General features: G+C 39.4%; 1 protein-coding gene across 1 annotated transcript; it reads left to right on the forward strand.

Annotated features, from left to right (window-relative positions):
- The first annotated feature begins 1578 nt into the window (after positions 1-1578).
- Positions 1579-19327, forward strand: P4HTM (prolyl 4-hydroxylase, transmembrane). The gene is made up of 9 exons (XM_039326670.1): positions 1579-2206; positions 7441-7522; positions 11386-11576; positions 12722-12818; positions 14091-14253; positions 16344-16529; positions 16630-16720; positions 18407-18530; positions 18746-19327. The coding sequence occupies exons 1-9, from the start codon at positions 1895-1897 to the stop codon at positions 18961-18963; spliced, it is 1464 nt and encodes a 487-aa protein (XP_039182604.1). The 5' UTR covers positions 1579-1894; the 3' UTR covers positions 18964-19327.
- Positions 19328-24050: the final 4723 nt, after the last annotated feature.

Raw genomic sequence — 24050 nt, forward strand, 5'->3', positions numbered from 1 at the left:
TCATCCATTTGAGGAAAATTCTTCCCCTGTCAAAACACTAGAATTGAGGATCATCAATGGAATTCATTGAAAGGAGATTTGGAAGAGACAAAATTAGATTATTTCTTCACATAGCACACCAAACTCTGGAATTCATTGCCGTGAGATGTGGAGATTATGACTAATCTAGATAGTTTTAAAGGGGTAAATGTATACAGAGGTCAAGTCTATCCAGGGCTATTGGTCTTAATATTCCGTTACTACTGGGCTGCAGGCACCTTGCCTCCAAACAAAAGTTGTAGGACCATAACTTTGGGGCTAAAGTAAATCTTTAGCCAGTTTAGCCCTTGGGTCCGGTCTATTCTTCTGCTTTGGTCATGGAGATGGATTGAAGTTTTGATCAGATCCATTTATCACACACTGGTGTACTTTTCCACCCTTCCTACCCAGACTTGGAAAGCAAGCATCAATTGCTTTCCTTTGACCAGGACTTTTGATAAAACTTTTTGCATTAGCTCCTCAGTTGATTTACATCAGTGAGGCTGTGAAAGGAAAATATTTCCATGTTCTCACTTTGGCTAGGAGGGGAACTACCAATTTTATTTGATTTTAAAAAGGCCTATCATTTCACTGGTCCATTATCAAATTTGTTTAAAAAGGAGGCCAGATTTTCATCAGTCCTGTTGAACTTACTTAAAAATTGGAGAGGAAGTGACGTTCCTGCCATAATGCACTTTAGCCAATTGGAGCAAGGGTGAGGGAGCTGCCCACAACCAAATGAAGCACAGGTGAACTGAATAAATCACTTGTGCTGGTACAGATTAGAAAGCTGATCAGCCAGAAGATAAACTTCCTAGTTAGCTGTAAACCATGATATTGCACATTCCTGCCCTGGGAAAGAGTGGCCCATACTGTCCCTGGGGAAGCTAGTCTTTTACCTTACCAACCTTTTTCCCATTTTTGGTAAAAGATCATATATAAGCAGGGTTTAAATGTGAAATTAGGCATGAAACCAGCTGGGTGACTTTGCTCAGCCCAATTCACCATACAGGGGGTAGTTCTAGGGAAAATGAGGAAGGCAACTTTTGCAACCTGACAAAAGTCAGTGGGGACACCAGATTCACTTAGCAATCGTGTTACTTACTAAACTGCATTGCTAACTTAACTGTGGCAAGAAAGGTTGTAAAATGGGGCAAAACTCAATTGTCTCAATTAACAGAAATTTGGGGCTCAATTGTGATTGTTAAATTGAGGATTACCTGTATTAATTCCTAGAGTTATTTATAATAAAGGCAGATAAAAATCTAATAAATCTAATAAATTTTGCAGTCAATAGCATGGTAGTTAGCAAGATGGCCAAAAGAAGAAATCAGACGTAAACAACGGTAACTTTTAAAGATTCTGCCAGCCCAGATACTGTACGCACAGACTGAGTCTTAAACCTATCGTTCTGATATTTTGTGATGAACAAACTCTTCAAAAGCACGCTACAGATTAGGTTAAGGCCCCAGCAAGTTTGCTTCAGAAATGCAAAGCTAACGCAAGAGGCGTTTTGCCCTTACTAAAAATGGCTTCAGATTCAGAGCATGAAACCGATGACGCCCTGTTCAAAAATGGCTTCCTACGTTACGGGCAATGAAGGAATGAGCGCGACTGTCGAGTTATCGGCGCTAAAATGACTCTTCCAGGGAGATAAAATCTCAGCCTCCAAGGCATGAGGCCTCGCTGTTAGAGTTCGTCTTATACTGCGGCTTGGACCACATCTCATTCAATTTCGGCTCTTTGGACCGGAAGGCCGCAGCCGCGTCGCTTCGTGCGTGGTGACTCCATGCTGTAGCGTGACGTTCGGAGGAGAGTTTCCCAGCCGCGCTCACGCGTGGTTGCCGTGGTAACGCTTCACCGAGCCTGGCCTAGGATGGCTGCGGCGGCCGGGGCAGCGGTGGCCGCGGCGACAGCCGAGCCGGGCGACGGGCCGCTCCTGCCAGGCCCTCCCGTCGGGAGACGGGCCGTCTGCTCCCGACCCTACTTCGTCGTGCTGATGGTGTTCGCGCATCTCTACGTGATCAACGTTCTGGGCTTGCTGCTTTTCGTGCACATCAGCTCCGACGATGGGGGGGACCCGGAGCCCAGGAAAGAGCCTCCTGGCCCCGTCCAGGAGGCGCCCGTACTGCCCGTTTCTTCAGGCAACTTGGACCCTCAGGCTCTGCCTCGCCTGCAGGGCATTAAGGCAAGCGCTTTTCCGCGGGCGACGAAAGGGGTGGGTGGGGGAATCGGGGCTGCTTTTTCGGGAACTCCTTTTGTCGGTTTTTGCTCGAAATGAAAGTTTTAAAAAGCGAGGAGAAGCCCGTCCCCCACCTCGGAGCAGCCCCGTCTCCTCTGGCCTCTGGTAAGGCGTCTGCACCGAAACAGCAGCCTTGAGGCCAGGGCTGAGTCCCCGCTCTCCCCTTCAGGTGACGTCGCTGCTTGTCTTTGAACTCTGTATCCCTCCATCAGGAAAGCTATGGCAAATCTAGACAGCATACTAAAAAGCAGAGACGGCACCCTGCCAACAAAAGTACGTATAGTCAAGGCCATGGTTTTCCCAGTTGCAATGTATGGCTGTGAAAGTGGGACCATAAGAAAGGCTGAGCCGAAAAGAATTGAGGCCTTTGAACTATGGTGCTGGAGAAGACTCCTGCGAGTCCCTTGGACTGCAAGGCGTTCAAACCGGTCAGTCCTAAAGGAGATCAACCCTGACTGCTCTTTAGAAGGCCAGATCCTGAAGTTGAAAATCAAGTACTTTGGCCCCCTAATGAGAAGGAAGGACTCCCTGGAGAAGAGCCTAATGCTGGGAAAGGTCAAGGACAATGGAAGAAAGGGAGGACAGAGAATGAGGTGGCTGGATGGAGTCCCTGAGGTAGTAGGCATGAGTTTAAATGGACTCCAGAAGATGGTAGAGGACAGGAAGGCCTGGAGGAACGTTGGCCATGGGATCGCGATGGGTCAGACACGACTTCACAACTAACAACAACAATCCCTCCATCCTGGTCCCCAGTCACACCGGTGGGAGAAGCTGGCAATCTTAAAACTATCGCTTATGACAGGTCTCCCTTTAAAGAAAGCCTCCTTGGATATTTCCTGTAGTCATCGATTTGCCATCTCACATTTTGATCCCAATATATGCATAATATACAGGTAATCCTCGACTTATGACAGTTTGTTTAGTGACCGTTCAAAGTTACAACAGCACTAAAAAATGTGACTCATGACAGTTTTTCATCGTTATGACTGCGTGGCATCCTGTGGTCACAGGATCAAAATTCAGATGCTTGGCATCTGACTCATATTTATGACCATTGCAGTGTCCTGGGATCATGTGATCACCTTTTGTGACCTTCTGACAAGCAAAGTCAATGGGCCAGTCAGATTCATTTAACAACCATGTTATTAATGGAACAACTGTGGTGATTTACTTCACAACTGTGGCAAGGAAGGTCATAAAATGGGACAAAATTCACTTAACAAATGTCTCACTTAACAGAAATTTTGGGCTCAATTTTGGTCGTAAGTTGAGGACTACCTGTAATCCTTATTTTAAAAAGGATGCTTGACATCCTTTTTCTCCCCCCCCCCCAATCAGTTTTTCAGATTTTTTTTAACATCTCCCTTTCTCAGTGGTGGAGAGGAATTTCAATTTCAGTTGAAAAATGGAGTGAGGAGTTAACATTATCTTCTATAAGTGTATGCACATTCTCTCAACTCACCATCCCAATCTGGATAGTTGCCTTATCTTTCGTGTTAAGAAAACAGTAAGATTAACATACAAGGTAACCTGGATCTTCAGAAATAGGTGCTGAAGAAAATTATTTAAATTCTTTTAGATGCTTATTTTGTTCTTTGTACAACTGCACATTTCATTAAGAAAAAAGGTGGACTGTTTCCTTGCTACCTTTTTAAGGGCTACTAGTTAAATGTTTGCAATTTGTGCATTTATCTTAAACTAAATTCCCATTCAGTTCAATGAATCCTTTTGATGGTGTTAAAGATATTGTCACAGGATAAATTATTATGGCTAGTTGCAGTCAGCTACATGTTTAGACTGTATTTGGCATTTACATCCAGCTATTCGTTTATTTGTTTGTTTATATAACATATAGTCACTCGTCTTTCAAACAACTCTGGGTTTCCTAATTAAAAATTAAAAGGCATATAAAATCATATTAAAGCTAAAAATGCAACTTGAAAAAATATTAAAAACAACAAAAACTCGGTGCCAAATCGGTTCTCATGTCCAATCTAGTCTTCTCTGAATGCTGGGGGAAAAGCCAGATCTTTAAAGCCTTATGGAAGGCTAAAAGAGTGGAAGCCTGATAGACTTCAGGAAGCAGAGTGTTCCATAGGCAGGGGTTATTATTACTATCATCTTTGTAGAACTCGTCTACTTCTCAGTAGTAGTAACTGTGAGAGGGATCTCGGAGTCCTAGTGGAGAATCATTTAAATATGAGACAGCAGTGTGCTGCAGCTGCCAAAAAAGCCAACGCAGTGCTGGGCTGCATTAACAGAGGGATAGAATCAAGATCACGTGAAGTGTTAATACCACTTTACAATGCCTTGGTAAGGTCACACTTGGAATACTACATCCAGTTTTGGTCACCATGATGTAAAAAAGATGTTGAGACTCTAGAACAGTGGTTCTCAACCTGTGGGTCAGGACCCCATTTGGGGTCGAACGACCATTTCATGGGGGTCGCCAAACAAGGATGTCCGCCATTTTTTCCCCCTTTTCTTTGGCCATGCCCCTGGCACCCGGTGATGTATAAGTGGTTGGGGGTCACCACAACATGGGGAACTGTATTATGGGGTCGCGGCGTTAGAAAGGTTGAGAACCACTGCTCTAGAAAGAGTACAGAGAAGAGCAACAAAGATGATTAGGGGACTGGAGGCTAAAACATATAAGGAACGGTTGCTGGAATTGGGTATGTCTAGTTTAACGAAGAAAAGGACGAGGGGGGGACATGATAGCAGTGTTCCAATATCTCAGGGGCTGCCACAAGGAAGAGGGAGTCAAGCTATTTTCCAAAGCGCCAGAAGGCAGAACAAGAAGCAACAGGTGGAAACTAACCAAAGAGAGAAGCAATCTAGAACTAAGGAGAAATTTCCTGACAGAACAATTAACCAGTGGAACAACCTGCCTCCAGAAGTGGTGAATGCTCCAACACTGGAAGTTTTTAAGAAGAAACTGGAAAGCCATTTGTCCGAAATGGTATAGGGTTTCTTGCCTGAGCAGGGGGTTGGACTAGATGACCTCCAAGGTCCCTTCCAACTTTATTATTATTATTATTATTATTATTATTATTATTATTATTATTATTATTATTATTATTATCTCTCTAATACTTGAGGTTTCCTATCTGTAATGAATTTTCCTAGATTATAGATATGAAAAAGATGTTAAAATAGATGGTGTTAATTTGGGGACAACAGAGTTAGATGAAATACTCACAGGAACGGAAGAAAAATGGATTAAAAAATGTACAGTTATCTACTACATATGGAGTTAGAGAAGGAACAAGTGAAAGAGAATGATAAAATGGACAAGGAATTTTGAATACACAATTGAATTAGATAGATGGCAGCAACTATGGGAAAGAAACTATAAATTGACAATGGCGACTGCGTATAAAGAAAATATGTACAAAATGTTTTACAGATGGCACATGTCTCCAGAAAGATTAGCTAAGATGTTTAAGGACAGGTCTATGAAATGTTGGAAATGTCATCAGATACCAGGTTCCTTCTACCATATGTGGTGGACGTGTGTAGAAGCTAAAACTTATTGGAATATAATTAGAACATGGATAGAAAAGATGATACAACAACGAATAGAACTAAGACCAGAAATATTCCTGTTGGGTATTCTACCAAAGAAATACAATAAAGAGAAAACATATTTAATTATTCATATAATCACAGCAGCCAGGATTGTGTTTACACAAAATTGGAAAGCACTGAAAGCCCCCCCACCAGAGGGAGAGGTGATTGGGAAAATACTGGAATATGCAGAAATGAATAGACTAACAATGACAATTAAAGATAAGGCAGAGTCAGACTATTATGAAATCTGGGGAACTTTTTATGACTGGCTGGAAAGAGAATATGGTTAAAAGATAATTAACATCAATTTAGATGGAAGAAGAAGGAGCAGATAAGGAGGGAGACCCAAGCGACACAGTATTGAATAACTGGAGGTTGTATAAATATTTATAGAAGTATATACCGAGAAGGTTAGATAAATAGAAGTATTAATGTAAGAGAAAATTAATCTTATTGTATATAATACAGATAGGGAAATTTGGAGAGAGGAGTTGCTGGGACATTACCCCTGAATTGTATCTGAAGAGGGATGAGAGGGAAGAAAGGAGAGGAGAGAGAAAAGAGTAAAGGAGAGAAGGAAATAGGAAGGTTGGAGGAGAAGAGGAGAAGTGGGGAGAAAGGGGAGGAGAGTGGTGAAGGAAAGAGAAGAGGAGAGGAAGAAGAGGGAAGGGAAGAGAAGAAAGGGAGAAAGAAGGTAGAGAAGGAGTGTGGATACAGTGAAAGGGGAAATGGGCAAGCAACACCAAAAGTCATGTGTATGTATTTATTTCATTTTATCAAAAGCATCTTATATATGAATGTAAAAAGAATGTATGTTAACATCTGATAACTATCACGGTATATGTATGGGGGAGAGTTTGGAAAAATAAAAAATTATTTAAAAAAAAAGAATTTTCCTAGATTGATTTTTAAGTGTTGCCATTACTTATGTCTACTTTTAAGAGAAATGCAGTTACTATACTTGTACAGGAAATAAGTTACAAAGCCTTCTGACAGTTAAATATGTTTTTGAAAATGGTATTCTGAATGCAGTCATGGAAATGCAGAATGCTATGTATTGGCACTCTGCTACAAAATAACATTAGATAATTATAAATGTAAACTTGTTTTCCTAGTGACTAAAAAAGAAGCATTATGTTTGCTTTATAAGCTGCTATAAACAACCCCACTAACTATTCCAACATTCTCCAAAGATACTTTGCAAATGTTTCAACAAGTTGTCTTGATCAGCATGGAAAGTATGTTGTCTCCATGAGCAAACTAAATCAATGAAAATATATATTGTTTATTTCATTTCCATCTTCATTCCTGGCAATGCTTAACAAACTTTTACATCAGTAATATTTTATCAAATATTTTATCTAGTGAAAAGAGTTTAAATTTATGCTTATTTTTAGGCATGCCGGTGTTTGTGCATCCTTTTATAGTTTAATTAAACATGCTACTGCTCAGCATCATCACTGGGTCCTGTCTGGAAAGCTTAAAGTTTGCTTATACGTAGGTGAAAGTTTTTGACCAAATCACAACTATAACTCTTTTAACGTGTGTGACATAATTCTACATATAGGATTAAACCAGTTAATTCATTACTTTATTGTCTTTTAAAGGTGGGCCATAAACAGAAGTTGCAACTGGTTCCTAACAAAATCCATGTTATGAAAACTCTCAGCTTGAAACCACTTCTTTTTGGTAAGAAGTAGAGGCTATTTAAAAATATATGTGTACATCCTGTTCCAAGTTCTAGGTATATTATGATAGGAGCAATCTGTCTTTTGGTCTAGCATATTTATAAACCACTTGCCCTTGGTAAAACCAGGACATAATTATCTTTTGTTTCTCTTGGTCATAGAGAGTCAATTGTGGTCTTCAAAGTAACGAAAGCTGTCAACCACTTCATATGTAAAAAACATGTATGCATGTTTATATTCCCCAGCCTCTTGGTGCTGCAGCAATTTCCAGCTTGTATTTCAAATGTCACCTGCCAGGTTTTTCCATCAAATCTCTGAAGACAGAGACAAGGCCTCTGTTTTCTGTAGCCTATTAACTTTATGTGTAAGAGAAGGTTAGGAGCAATTGCCAACTTTTTCTTACATACACATTGTTCTTATTCTCTATCATTAATAAGAAAGAAATGAAAGAAAAAAAGATCCACTTTTGTTGAGTTCTGATTGAGTTAGAACAATTGTAGATCATTGTTTTATTGAATCTAAAATGGTACTTCACCAATGGTTTTATTAAAAGAACTGAAAGGGGTATCACCTAGATCAGGGGTGTCAAACTGCCGGCCCGTGGACCGGTTGCATCATGCAGAGGCTGCGCCCACCTCAGCTCCGGCAATGCGAAAAAAGTCACGATATGTCATGACATGTCACATGACGTGGCGAGTTTGACACCCGTGACCTAGATGGAGCTGATGGCAAATATAACTTCTAATAGCCAATAGGAATATACTAAAAGCACTCTTGAATGCAGTTAGGTTACCTTTCTCTTCCTAATGAACAAATTTAATTTTCCCCTTATTTATATCTTATGGTAGAATTCTTTGATCCTGATAATATTTTGGAAATTACTTCAAAAAACAACAAACTGATATTTTGTAGTATTTTGTGATTTGCATCCTCCATTAAAAAAAAATTAAATGCAACAGAGAGGCCCTGCTTCAACATACTCACTGATAAACAAGGGCTAAGTTGATAATGTAGAGCCGGTTTCCAAGATTCTACAACTTATCCCCTTGTTTCTTGCAATATGTACTCTGAATTTTTGAGAAAATTGCTTTCTAGATTGTGTGCTGCCATAAGGGCTTGACATATTCCTTTCTTCTTTCTCTCATACACATAGGGCCTAGATATTTTGTACAATTGGTATGTTTTCCTCCTCAGAGTTCCATAGATAGTTTAATAAAAATTAAACATTGTCCTGTGCATCTTGCATCTTGCATACACAATTAAAAACAAATTAAAATCTTATTTTTTAAAATTCTTCTCCAAAGATTACTAAAACATGTTTCCCTAATCCTGTCTAAGGTTACTTCCTCACTAGAGAATTATGCTTTTAATACCCAAAAGCTCTCATTAATTTACATTGGCACAGAGATACTATAACATCAATAAATCATATAATGGAAAGGGTCCATTTAGGTAAACAACCACAAGTTTTCCCAATTTCAGCTGTGTAATTAAAGTCTTTCCTCACTACAGTTTTATGCTACCTTGAAAATCTGCAGATTTTTTTTTTCAGAAGGCATCAGCCACATCTTCTTGAATAAGTTAACTGAAGGCGTTGCCTTTATTTGTTCCTCCACTTATTTTAACATCTCTACATATTGCTAAATTCATTCCCTCAGGTTTATTAATATGGAAAATATAGTGAGAAACTAAGCATTCTTGTTTATTTTAAAATAACTTTTTAAACCACATGCACACTGTTAGCATTAGTTTCTAAATGCATAATATTTCTAATTTGTGAATTTTAGAAAGATTTCCTTTTAGGTACAGTATTTGAGTCTATTCATGTAAAATGCAAAATAATATTTGAGCAAAAGAAAACTAATTAAAGGTAGAAGCTTGAGATGATGCCAAGGAAATAGAGAATCATTAAGTGGTTCCTTCTAAGCAGTTTGGGCCTAACGTTTGTCATATTTCTATCACCACACAAACAGTTTGTAGATTTCAGTTCTGATTTCATGACTGAGCAGTTTAGGAACTGCTCTGGAAGAGATTCAGTAGCGTGCAAAACCTCCCAGAATTTCCCAAATTTGCAAATAACCTGTGAATATTTTTTATGTAAAATTCATATTTCTTAACTGCCCATCTCCCTCAGAGAAGGGCTCTGAGCAGTGTACAATATAATCAATAACATTATCATTAAAATCAGAATTAATTTAAAATTAAAAGTTTTAAAATTATAAAAATTACATTATAAAATTACAAAAGGTAAAGAATCCCAAGAGGGAACATTAGCAGTTCTTAATGCAGGTGAGAGTTTTCTCATGGAGCCTCCAAGCCCCATGGTTGTGTGAGCCTCTGTGACCCCCATGCTGGCCCCACAGCCACGTTTTGACCCCTTTGTGGAAGGACAAAGGACTGAAGGCTTTCCTCACCTCTGAGGGCAGGGTGCAGAGACATCGGTGCAGAGACATCGGTAAAGAAGGCCCTCCTCCTAGACCAGGGTTAGGCATCCTTGGCTCTTTTATGACTCGTGGACTTCAACTCCCAGAATTCCTGAGCCAGCATGGCTCAGCTTGGAAACCTCTCCCTTTCCCCTCAGCATGGCTGGCTCAGAAATTCTGGGAGTTGAAGTCCACAAGTCATAAAAGAGCCAAGATTGCCTACCCCTGTCCTAGACCCTGCCAATCAAGAGAAAATTTGTTAGTATCTGCTCAGAAGTTGGGGATATGCATTGATTCCTTGAATGTACTCAGTGAAATAAGGTGAAATGAATTCTGCTTTCCTTTAGGCAATTCTAGATGATTTCCGGATGGAGATTATTGGCAATCTTGCTATATAGGTAGGCCTACCAGGGGTAGGCAACCTTGGCTCTTTTATGACTCGTGGACTTCAATTCCCAGAATTCCTGAGCCAGCCAGCCATGTTGGCTCAGGAATTCTGGGAGTTGAAGTCCACGAGTCATAAAAGAGCCCAGGTTGCCTACCCCCTGGCCTAGACTTAACAAGTGTTGAAATGAGGGCAGTCAAATTATCTTGAATGATGCCCACCTGAATATGTTAGAGTTCTGATTGAGTCATTGTGTTGTTTGCCTGCCTAATCATTTTTAAAATCACTGTTTTTTTCTCTCTCTTTGTTTAGGGGGAAAGCAATATTAATTCAGAGACATTTGTTTAGCTGGATCAAGTATTGGAGTTTTGATTGCCAGAGCTTTGTGAACTAGTTAGCAGAGTTTGGGTGTGAACTTGGAAGTTTTATTTGCTTACAGGATGTAATTTGCAAGATTTCTATTTTAAGTATGAAACAGAAAATTAATTGCGGATAGTGGTATGCATCTTATTTTGGCATGAAATTAACTTATCCCTGGTCTTTATTGAAAACATTGCCCTCTCAGTGCAGTTCAATGAAAGCCTTTTAAAACTTAACAGTAGATTGCTTGTTGTTTTCCTCATTACAAATTTATTTAATCAACAGAGGGCAGGAAAGTTAAGGACAATGGTCCTCTAAGAGAAGTGTGTTTTCTTCAATGTACTCTTTGCTATTTTTATTTCTTGTGAAGCAGGTAACAGTTTCTGTGCTCTGCTGAAAGGCTGAGCCTAAACTTGTATCATAAATCATAGTTTATGGCTTAGCCTTAGTGTGATCTGTTTTTCTGATTTGTTCACAGATATTTAGGCAAAATACCTTTTTATAGGATTGGAAACTTTGGGATGTGTACTGAGATATTAGTTCCTTGCCTCATAACTGTGAAATATTTGGACCCAACTATTTCCTGCCTTCATAAATCATCTTAAACATCAATACTGGCATTTAAGTAGCTTTGGATTTTTGAATGTTCACCTTTGGATGGGAAAATCATTTTCTTCTGCCTTTCTTCCATGTTAGAAATCCCAGATTTCCTGAATGAAGATGAATGTAAATTAATTATACATTTGGCTCAGCTGAAAGGCCTACAGAAAAGCCAGATTTTGCCCACAGAAGATTACGAAGAAGCCATGGAAATGATAGATATCAGCCAGATGGATATCTTTAATCTGCTAGATCACAACCAGGATGGACAACTGCAACTTAAGGAGGTATTCAGAATGGAATAATTGGCTATTATCTGGGAAATATCAACCTCATTCAGATATAATTCTGAATCAAGTCCTGTACGAAAAGGACTGAGAGCCTTGGGCTGGCTCATACCCCTGCACTGTTAAGATGAGAAAATTAAATATATTTGTTAAAGTTTGTAATTACATTTGAACTTGGATAAACTGCACTTTGTTTTAACTGATGTTTGTTCTAACAAGCCAACTTCAATATATGATACATTCTCCCTTTTATTTGGATAAACCAATCACTTCCTAGTCTGAATATAAGGAGAAACTGTGGTTAGTTAAAAACAGAGACATAATTTCCAGTTTTGCTTGTGTGGCTATGCCAAGAGAGGACAAAAAAAAAAAAAGGAGATGGGGAACTGTAAGATCCGGCGGCTTGCATCTGTAATGGAAAATAATGAGTTAGTCTTATATCTGAATGAAGTCATACTGTGTGAATATTAAACATTTTGAATTATCAGACCTTTACTATTGTGTTTTAACATCCTGGTACAATTCTGCATGTTGCATCATTGATACATATATGAGGACAAATCTCCAAACAAAACAAATAACTAGAGGAAATTTTGTTCCTGTCTAAAAAAACTAGTGGCCCTTTGTATATGCTGGGATCCTGTGCAACCAGAAATATGGGTGTTTCCTGGGTGCTTCATCGATTATCTGTTAATAGCATTTACCAGTTAATTTTTGAATTAGTGGATTCTACTAATGCAGTGGTTCTCAACCTGTGGGTCGGGACCCCATTTGGGGTCAAACGACCATTTCACGGGGGTCGCCAAACAACGCAGTCCGCCATTTTTTCCCCCTTTTCCTTAGCTGTGCTACTCCCTTTTATTCTATTGGCTTTTGAAAGCCAACAGAATAGATACTCTTGAATAGAGTCTAATTCTATTGGCTTTCAAAAGCCAATAGGAATTGTCCAGGCTGTCTCTGCCCTGCTGAGCCCACCAAAAGTCCCATTCTGCAAACGGTGCTGCACCAGTTGAGTAGTCCTTGACTTACGACTGATTGGGGGTCGCGGCATTAAAAAGGTTGAGAACCACTGTACTAATGCTTCCTGATTATATACACAACTCGTCTTCAGCAGGTCCTCTCTCTGCGCTGTGTTCCAATTGCAGGTGCTGACACATACCCGCCTGGGAAATGGTAGGTGGATGACACCTGAGAGCCTCCGGGAGATGTATGCTGCAGTCAAAGCAGACCCCGATGGGAATGGTAAGACAGAAGGCTTTTTAATGCACTGTGTAGCATTGTTCTCTTCCCTATTATTCTGCCACATTAGATTGGAACAAATATAAAAATAGTCATATCACAGTTTAGTGTTAATATTAGGATCAGATCAGAGGTTAACAAAAACAGCCCAAGTTGTAACTATCAACAAGCATTTCAGTGAATATAAAGCAACTTACATTTAATTTTATGGCCAATCAGACAGTGGCAAACACCAACTTTACTTTTTAAGCACTGCTGTGTGGTATCCGAAGCAGAACATCCAGATCTAGTCATAGTTTCGTTCCATACAGTATTAATCTTGTGAACTCTAAAGCTTCCCCTTTCCACTATGTACTGTAGTCAAGATGGTCAGTGATTAATATTTATATGTTATTTATATGTAAGAGTGTATACATATGTTGTATATAACATGTTTAAATGTGTGTTATGTATGTGTACACTTTTGAGAGGAAGCAACTAAATTTCATTTTTAATGTGCGCCAATGTGCCCACAGTAAACAAATGACAATAAAGGTTATCTTATCGTATCTTCCTTCTACCCCAAATGATACCTCTGCCTTTAGGTACTGACACTTGTTTAAAAGCCAGAGAATCATTCTTCTCTGTGATATTTTAACTTCAAATTTTGGATTTTTACTTGCATTCTCTTCTTTTAATTTCTGCTCTCCCACCCCCACGGCTTTTTGTTTGCTAATACTGTGCCTTTTATTAATTTTATATAGATAAACATTCCTACTGTCAACGCTGCAAATATTGTATATTCTTGCTTTTGACAATATGCAGAACTGTTTGGTAATTATGGGGTCAATACAGAGCAGAAGGGGGGTTGGTGGTAAAGCCCGGGAAAGAAAGAGGAAGAAAACCTATGACCTTCACACTAATTGGATAATGTGATATATGACCGGCTAATTTAGGGAGGGAACATGCTGATAATTTAACTGCTCAGAGGAAGAGAACTTAGATCCTAGCATCCCTCCTGTGCTGAAATTTTGTAACAATAAAAGACTTTTAAGAAAATAAATGCCTGGAAGTTCTTTGAAGTGTTTCATTAGCCGTAACCATAACACCTACTATTCAATAGCCCTTCCCCTCCACGTATGTTAGAGTTGCCCAGTTAAAGTAAATCTCATAGGGATCATCAGAGAAGGTTGGTTCCTGTGGTTCTGATGCGACATACCTCCTGACATCATGTTTACACTGATTAGTTTCTAGCCTGACATGGGCACATATGTTCTTTTCCTTCATTTTACCCAGGTGTTCTGAGTTTGGAAGAATTTAAACAATTGAACATTCGAGACTTTCACAAGTACATGGGTAGTCGAAAAGTGAAAATGAGCGATCTGGTGAGGAACAGCCAACATACATGGTTGTACCAAGGTGAGGGGGCACATCAGGTCATGCGCTCCATACGGCAAAGGTAAATTTATCTCACTCAGCAATTTTTACCAATTAGCCTTGCTGTCGGCTTGCTGATCGGTTTTGCATAAACCAGTGCACTTAATGCAGCTACTTAGCAAAACACTAAAAATCTAAATGACTTTTTGTGGGTTAGTGATATATAACTTATTTTTCCATCTATAAGACGCACCCTTGTATAAGACATTCTGGCGTGTGAGTTTCTCCATGCCGATCAGCTGTTCGGCGGAGCACCGAACAGCTGAGCCGGCAAATCTGGAAGTTTGGCCGGCCAACAATCTTGCCCCCCCCCCCGTTAGCGCAAGCCCACAGAGGCTTGACACCTGCAACCCACACAGGCATGCCCTGGGCTGCGGAGATTACCATTATTTTTCTGTGTATAAGACAACAAGGGGGTGTTTGCAGGAAAAAATAGCATTTTATACACGGAAAAATACGGTAAAATATGAGAAATAGTATTTGCTGAAAACTTGAGGCAACAGCATAGAGGGTAGAATTTCAAAAGGACAGGTTTTAATTAAAGCTGGTCACTATGTTTATAAACAGAATTTTCCTAATAGATTTTACTGCTTAAAATGTACATTTTCCTTTATCTTTGTTTTGAATATTTGAGTTAGAAAAAAAAAAAAGCTTTGGAAAGAGTGACCCATACTTATTCAGGTGAAACACAGAAAGAGATTGATTAGTATTTACAGCTCTTTTGCTCGATTTTATTAATTCTTGAGTAAAATGAGTTTTAGATTATTTTGATATTGTCATTTAAATCTAATATCTTTACACCAGGTGTCTCAAACTCAAATGAATATTAGACCACATAATATAAAATGTGGAAAGTGGTGCGGCGCATTTATGCATATGCAAAAATGCAACGAATATTAAATATTGATGTTAATAAAAATGAATGACTAAGTTAATACAAAACTTACAATAATTTATAATAATATAAAAATACTTGACTTTATTGAAAGGTAATAAAAGCTAAAATATGTTTCCTACTGTAAATCAGCATTATTATATTACTGATTGATTGGTCAGACTTGTATAGCTGCTCATCTCAAATGGATTATATGTGTGGCTGCAATGTCCAACATATCTATTGTCCCTTATCATACTGTTTTGTTGTTCTGTGCACACCCTGGCATGATGACAAATGGTGATGTCACCAGCAGTGATCCTTCTGCATCCGTTCAGGGCCATCACATAAAGTGCAGTGTCCTCCAACAAGACAAGACAACAAGGCAGGACGTGCTCTGCCTTAATTTTTGATCACAGGCCACATAAAATAATTCAGCAGGGGCATGCAGCCTACAAGCCAATGTTTGAAATTCCTGGTTTATACTTTGCCCTTTTTGAAGATAACATGTAAAAAAATATTTAAAAACAAATTTACGTTGACTTGTAGTAACTCTCGCTGACTCACATCTTCCTTGGGTTCTTGATTTTCCCCAACAGCATCATATGCAAGAAGTGCAACAAAATTTTAAAATGCCAAGCCAGAAAAAACTTGCATTTGTTCCGCATGATTTGCTGTTGCTTAAAAATAACAATTGGGAGGTGAATCAGAATCGTTTCGTCATAAAATGTTCTTGCTATAGCTCTACTGCAGATCCTCCTTGTTTCAGACTATTTGTCTTACCACTCTTACAGAATGGCTGGATGGCGTTGAGCATGTTTACCGAATTTTTTTTTTAGCCAGTGTGTTTAGAATTGCAACATGAATAGATCTCCCTCTGTGTTATTTTTTTTCCATGATTCTTTCTGAATAGTTTAAATCCTTCCTTATTTCTTCATGAGTTTCTATGTTCCATTTGTGTCTTAAGCAAGATTTTTTTGTACACTCCTTTTTTCGTATGGGAACAGATGCAGATGATCAGGGCCACCATTGTGAACAGAATGTTTTTTGAAACAACTCTGCCTCCATCAGCATGACCCTTTTTGAGTAATTATTAAGAAGCCCTTTACAAATGCTCAAAGTAATCTTGATGGTCTGAAACTGGCTAAGGGAATCTGAGTGGCTTGAATGCGAATATTTGTGGGCACCTGTTCACACTTTCTTTCCATCAGCCTGCCTCTCTGCTTGTCTATCTTCAGGGTAATTAACTTAACCCATCTGTCGCCAGAGATTGTGGAGCACAGCGAACCGATGCAGGTCGTCCGCTATGACCAGGGAGGACATTACCATGCTCATATGGATAGTGGACCAGTGTTTCCTGAAACAGCCTGTAGTCACACAAAACTGATTGCCAACGAAAGCGCTCCCTTTGAGACATCTTGCCGGTAAGCCTAGAAACTGAAGACAGAAAAGGTTTCTGTCTTTCCTTGTAACAGGAATTGTGTGTTGCTTTTAGGATAACAAATATTGTTCTTTTTCTTACAGCTATGCGACAGTACTGTTCTACTTAAATAATGTGACGGGAGGAGGCGAAACTACTTTTCCTATTGCAGATAACAGGACTTACGAAGAGTTGGTAGGTTTGTCTTTCTATGCAGTGTGTATTGGCTGTTTCTATAAAAAATTATTTATTCATTTGGCTTATATTTCATATTTCTACTCAGTTAAGTTCTCAAAGAAAAAATAACAATAAAATTCAATAAATAAAATAAAAAACTCAAATCCAAACCATTCCTTTCTGTGTCAGACAGACACAGAAAAGCCTCTTCGGTAAAACTCTTCTGTCGGACACATTGGAAATAGGAAAGGTGCTCCCTAGATCAAAGGTCCCCAACCTTTTGGGCACCAGGGACCGGTTCCGTGGAAAAAGGTTTTTCCATGGACCGGAGAGTGCATGGTTTTGTGTGCTGCTGACATCCCATGGATGTGGCTTTGCTTGTTTGTGCGGACCGGTTGTTGGCATGCCGCAGCCCAGTACCGGTCCAGAGACTAGGGGTTGGGGACCCCTGCCCTAGATAATCAAGTTCTCAGCATTTTAGTGCTTTAAAAGTGAATGGCACAGCTATAAATGACACTCTGTAATTGCACATCTTTCAGCATAAGATCAGCAGATCAGCTACAATATTTTATAGTAAATGCAACTGGCAGATGCTTTTTAAAGATAACCCATTGTAGAGAATATTGCAAAAGATAAGATAGATCAAAATTGCCAAGCCAGTTGGCTGAGGAACAATAGCAACTGGACCATGGCTGTAATTATACAGGTGCACTTCTCATCCTAGCCATCAGTTGAGGATCAGGAATCGTTCCCAGGACAGGCTTGTGCTTTTAAAGCAGTGCAACTGAGCAGCTTCATATAGATAGGAAGCAGTATGGGAACAAGGTGGAATCCAGTCAGACAGCAAAGGTCAGTTGAGAGTTATCCATAGCCTCAGTTTTAGAACATGGCCCAATAGGAAGGAATAGAACCACCGTAAAACTATGTCCCAATGTGTAATCCCACAGAAGGGTAACATTGATTGCATTGAAAGCCACTACAGTATTCAGGAGTGGTCTGTACTGTCCCATCAAGTTTCCGGAATTATCCAGTCAAGACAGCCTTAGTATCACATATCCCAGCCAGAAGCACAATTGAAATACAGTAGATAATATATATTAATCAGATGCAACTGTTATTTTTCAACCACTTTTCCTAAAAAATGAAATGTTTAAGATTCACCTTACTTCCCAGATTAAAAAAGGTTTTTTAGTGATCCCCTGCTGCTTCTTTAGGCAAGAGGCAACATTTTCCCCATAAGTATTGTCCCAGAGCAGTTTACAACAGATTAAAATCACACAAAAAAATTACAGAGATCTAAACTAACCTTAATTTGCAATTCCAGTAAGTTACCAGGAATTCTCCACTGGATAGTGGAGGTATTTATTCTGAATAACCATGCAAAACAGGGTATTGGAAGTCAGCTGTTTAAATTTTATTTGGACGTGTTTTGAAGCAAGAAGCTTAGCCTACATTAGTAGAAGTAAGAAAAAAAAAAGCTGCTGGCCAATAAATTAGGACCTTTTTTATTTAGTTAAAAAGTTTTAATTGCTAAGCTAATTCAACACTATGGACTTAGTTAAAATATCATGAGATGTTTATTGCTGTTTTAATGGGAGATCTCTATATAAGGTGGAATATATAATGGCAATTGAAGAGGTCCTTTTATAGATTTCCCGAGGAACATCCTTTTTATACATTCCCTAATGAGCACCCTTTCTTCAGTCTCTAATCCAGAATGATGTTGACCTACGTGATACTCGAAAGCATTGTGACAAGGGAAATCTACGTGTAAAACCTCTGCAAGGCACTGCCATTTTCTGGTATAATTACCTGCCCGATGGGGAAGGTAAGTTTCTTCCTGAGGCAAAACCGATAACAATCTTCGTATTTTTATTTATTTCATTTATTGATTAGATTTTTATGCCGCCCAACTCCCCTACAAGATGACACCGCCTGGCTTTTATTTAATCCTTTGTTGGCTATTTTGGAAAGCTTAAAGCTGCAGAAAAGATTGAGCTGCAGTTATGTGAAGGTGATCCCTGGAATCTTGTTTCTCTGCAGGCTGGGTTGGCGATGTTGATGAATATTCCTTACATGGAGGCTGTTTGGTTACTGAAGGAACCAAGTGGATTGCCAACAATTGGATTAACGTTGATCCCAATAAAAGGCGACAGCTCCAGTTCCAGGAGGAAATGGCTCGATACATCAACAGTGAAAACGAGGACCAAAGCGAATGGACTGTGGACAAATCCTACAGCAATGTGCATGTAGAGCTGTAATGTTTGGAGATGCCTCTTGGCTGAGTTGGAAGCACCTTTTTTTGCACTAGCATTTTCAGCTCTTCTATTCTCCCACATTTCCCAACTATTATGTTTCTTCAGAGAATGTAGGGTTGCCTATCTAGGTGGATTGGGGAAAGGAGAAGCAGGGCCCTTAAGGCAGTCTGAGGGAAAAGGGATTATTTGGAGAGAAGGGACAACGGCTGAGGGCATCTTTTGATTTAACGGCTGGCTTTGCCGAAGGAGATTCCGAGTCTGTCCGTGAATCTTCCCTGTGACATATGCAATCTACCTTCGAAGTTCCTTATCATCCTGACTTGTTGTGTTGAATACATTTTCCTTTTGGCTGGTTTTGTAACTGTAATCTTGTAATCTGCCCATCTTTCCTTCTGTTTCAGTTTCTCGGTCTTTCCAGGTAACTGATACACCTTACATAAGGGCAGTAAAACCCACATCAGCAAAATGATTACTGCATATTCTAAGGTTGCTCTGTAAAGAGTGAGATGATCACTCTTAGCCTGTATGGGCATAGATCAGTAAAGTGATATAGAGGTTAAGATGTTGGGTGAAGACTAAGGAAACTCAAGTTCAGGTTCACGCTCTGCCTTGGAAGCTCATTGGGTAACTTTGGGTCAATTTTTCTCAGCCCAACCTCCCTCTATGAGTGGCAGTTGTGGGGATAAAATGAAGAGAGATCTGGCTTGGTTGTCTGTGCAAATGGGGGGGGGGATAATTCTAATCGATCCAATTGGACTGTGCATAGTATATGTATTCAGCAGTAAGCAGACTCCCAAGTAAAGGTGTATATGATTGCAGGCTTCAATCCAGCGTTATGCAAAGGGGTCTTGGGCATGTCTTATGTTAAAAGAACATGCAGGGACTAAAAGTACTAGGGGCCTTCCATGGGATGGTGTGTGCTGATCATGGACATTTTTCTCAGGGTTGGATATAGTTCTGAATTACTATTCAGAAATATTTATACCAGTAATTATCAGGGAAGTAAGGGAACGGTTAATATGTGCAATTGGAACGTGTCTGTTGTATGTGTTGCCAATGTTATTTCAGCCATTTTATTTGTGCGTTTGAGAAGTTGTTTACCTACGGGAAACCGTTTGTTCTGTTTAGTTTTTTTTTTATTTGAGGCAGTGGCATAGTAATATTCCTCCTAGAAGATAAATATGTATTTAGATATGAAGTATGGAACCAGCAAGGTTCTCAGTTATGAATAAAAAAAAGTGCTCTACAGGATTAGGTTTAAGGTATATGCAGATCATATACCAGTGATGGCGAACCTGTTAGAGACCGAGTGCCCCCAAACTGGCCCTGCCCCCACTCCACCCCCTGCCCCACCCCTGCCCTCTCCATCCCCCACCCTGCCCGCACTCACCGCCTCCAGGGCCTGTCGCAGATTGCCCAGGCAGCCCAGCAATGCCATGGTGGCCACGTCCTCTGGCTGTGCCCCGCAGCATCAACTGTGTGGGATGGGGTGTGAGGGCAGAGTCTTGTCTACGCTGTCTGGCTGCCATGTCCTTGGCTGCGCTGCTCTGTGTGGGCCACGCTCAGGGGCAACTCTCCTCCAGGGGGGGCTGCTGGTGAGGGGGTCGTGGGGGTAGGCGAGGCTGAGGCAACGGCACATGTGCCCACAGAGAGGGCTCCGAGTGCCACCTTTGGCACGCATGCAATAGGTTCGCCACCACTGTCGTATACTTTGGGCTTAATCATATCATATATTCTCATGAAATTAATAGCACTTTTCCACTGTTCCTCTGCATTCAGGGAGATACTGTCTCTGAATGAGGGACTAGATATAGTAGTCAAAGGTAAGAGTATCTGGTAGACCAATCCGAAATAAATTTAGCTCCATTTTAAATCTGTCCAATAAGCAGCCTGGCTAAGCAGCATCTTGGACTGTGAACCACATTGTCTGGAATATATACTGTTCCTCCTAATTTTTTTCTGACCAAGAGCTCTCAAATACAATACAGGTAGTCCCCATTTAGCAACTGCCTCTTTTAGCAATCGTTCGATGAAAACGTAACAATAAATCCCCTCATTTACAGCCTTTGCAGGTCTGTGAAGCAAGGGAAAGCTGAGGTAAAATCATATATACAATTGAGATTTCACTTAGTGACCGCTTTGCTTAACAATTAAGTTGCTGCTCCAGTTGAGATGGCCAAACAATTGTTAAGTGAGTCACTGCAGTTGTGAAGTTAATAACACAATTGTTCAGTGAATTTGGCTTCCCCCTTGACTTTGCTTATCAGGTTGCAGAAGGTGATCAGGTGATCCCAGGACACAGCAGCCGTCATAAATATGAGTCAGTTGCCATGCATCTGAATTTCGATCACATGACCATGGAGAGGCTGCAACAGTCATGTGAAAAATGTTCATAAGTCACTTTTTTCAGGACAGTTATAACTTGAAACGGTCACTAAGTGAATTATTGTAAGTTGAGGACTACCTGTAGTGATACTTTTACTAATAAGTGTCAGTAATAAAATGAAATGGCATTAAACCAGGAGACGCACTGCATTTTACCACAGGAGAATGCCAGTTCTTGGCAAATATCCTCATTTTTTGTACAAAGGCTGGAATTAATTGCCTTTTTTTCTTTTTTTCTCCCCTCTTTGCTTATTGGGGAGACTGAAAAAGGATTTCCAGTTACAGAATTCTTAAAGGAATTTGGACATCTTGAGTTGAATCAAGCTGCAGGTTTGATAGACTGATAGTCATTAGTAGCCTGCTGCAGAGAACAGGAATGCTTTTGCTTTGCCTTAGTTCACATTTAAATCACAATGAGTAGATTTGTCTCTTGTGTAGCTCAGCAGAGCAATGGTTGGTTTTGATTTGAGAAAACTAATACTGTAGTGAGCCTTCTAGCCTGCTGAGAAAATGAAGCGTGTTTCCCATCTCCTGTTACGTTTTGACAAAACTTCTATTTGGTGATTAGAGGAACGTATTTTAAGGCTCAATCTGGTGGTGGTTATTTTGCCCCAGTGCCTCCATTGCAATATGAACAGCATTAAGTGGTAGGATATTTGCATGCCTCAAGACTTGCCCTTCCTACCTATAGCCTCACTGAGGTAGAAATCCGTTGTTATTGTGATTGTTGCATATGGAATCAGTTTGTTTCTTCCAGTGAATCTCATTCCAAGCAATTAGAAGTAACCATCTCTAATTTTATTGGAGCTCTTCAATATTGCCTTAGAGAGTTGCATAGCATGTTGTCTCCTTAAGCTAAACATAGCTCACCCACCATGTTATGTAATTTGGCAGATGTTTGACAGCACTCTGGCTAGTCAATTTTTGTAGTCCCTGGCAGACAAAACCCAAACCCTGGGTGCTTATGTGTCACTTGGTGGAAAACTAGTTATGTAGCTCTCCTGTTCTGTTAGCGTGTTTGTGATCAGGTGAACAAGTTGCAGAATTTTTCCAGACGATACCTGAAGGATCAAGCAGTGAAAAATTTACTCCAATCCTCAGCAGTGTACTCTCAAATGTAATGGATTTCAGTGCAAATTACTTCCATGAAAAATATTTACGATTGCAGCTTGATTATAATTCTGTTGCAATTTTTCATCTGTGAAAAATTTAGCTGCTTAGTAACTTGTACCCTGAAATGTCTTGGGTTTCTAGATGTGGCCTTGATTCAAGAAATGTCACTTAACAGATAGTTTAATAAGTCATTTAAATATTTTATTAATTCCTTTTTAAGACCCTTAAAGCTAGCATTCGTTCATGGGTTCGATTTTCACAAAATACTTCTGAAATGCGAATAGATTGGATGCAAAATGGACACCACCAGCCTCCCTGTCTTGCTTTTTGTATGTGGTCTTTGGGATCTAATGTCATATATGAGTTTTTTCAAGTAGCAGAGATTATCCCAGAAAAATTTAGATATGTTGTAAGGTGTTAAAGAGCCGTCAGTAAGGTTGGGTATCTGATGGCGCTTTGTGACTGCAGCCTACACAAAAAAAAAAAAAACCTCTTGCCAATGTATGAATGCTTTAAACAGCTGCATGGCTTGAGAATAGCCTGGTTCTCTAGCTTTCAGGAAAGTACAGGATTTGTTGGGGCTCAATCACCTGCACTGAACTGAATGGCATTACAACACTGGTTTGTGTTATTGAATCATGTTCTTTATTATCCAAAGGGTTGTCTTGTATCCATAGAAAGACTTGAACTTCTTAGTAATTGTAGCTAGTTTGAATGATGTGGTTTTGCCAGTTCCATATTTGTAGGTAACTGGTGAATACTGAGCATTTTATTTTTATTTCTGTGTGTTTCCAACAATTCTGCATTTTGGATACTTTTTTCCTTATTTAATATTTATTTTATTTATTGTGTCCCATGCACTGATGACAGGCTGTCAGTCCTGCAAATAAATATTTGAAACCCATGTTTCGTATGTGTAACAGTCTCCACATCTATAAAAGATTTTATTCTCTGAAGGGGATCAATAAAAATAGCCCTATTAATGCTGACATTCTTCAACATATAAGCAGTTTCTCCTATCTGGTGCAATGATTCTATTTTCTAAATTTCCCTGTAACACTAACATTTATTACCACAATTTATCTTTTAAATTAGCTGTCACACCTGCTTTTTTATGTGATGCACACATACACAGAGATAATGCTAAAGGCAGAAAATCAGTGTAATGCAGTATCCCAAGATGAATGTAGAGATCATCTTTTGCTGAGGGAAAAAGGAAAATGGCAGAACAGGACAGAGAGATTATTAATCCGTTAACAAAAATAAATGGCAAATAATAAGAAAATAGTTGATTGTTAGTAAAAATAATCTTTTTGAAACCAAATACATTATTATCCTGTTCAAACATAAAAAGGTTTAATATTCCATAAAAATGACTACTTTAATTTACCTATTCTCATCATAGAACAATTAAGGTCAAGAAAATGATTGTATTTTTACAACCTTCAGACAGTTTCTATGACAGTAAAAATCCTTCATTACAAAGTTGCTTTTAAATCTTCAGATAAAATAAATATGGCTAAAATTAACAACTGAGTCGTGGTAATGCAGTGGTTATAGTGCAGTATTGCAGGTTAATTCTGCTGACTACC

Source organism: Crotalus tigris, unplaced genomic scaffold (genome assembly GCF_016545835.1).
Source record: "Crotalus tigris isolate CLP2741 ecotype Arizona unplaced genomic scaffold, ASM1654583v1 scf7180000024342.5246164, whole genome shotgun sequence".
In the NCBI taxonomy this organism is placed as follows: Eukaryota; Metazoa; Chordata; class Lepidosauria; order Squamata; family Viperidae; genus Crotalus; species Crotalus tigris.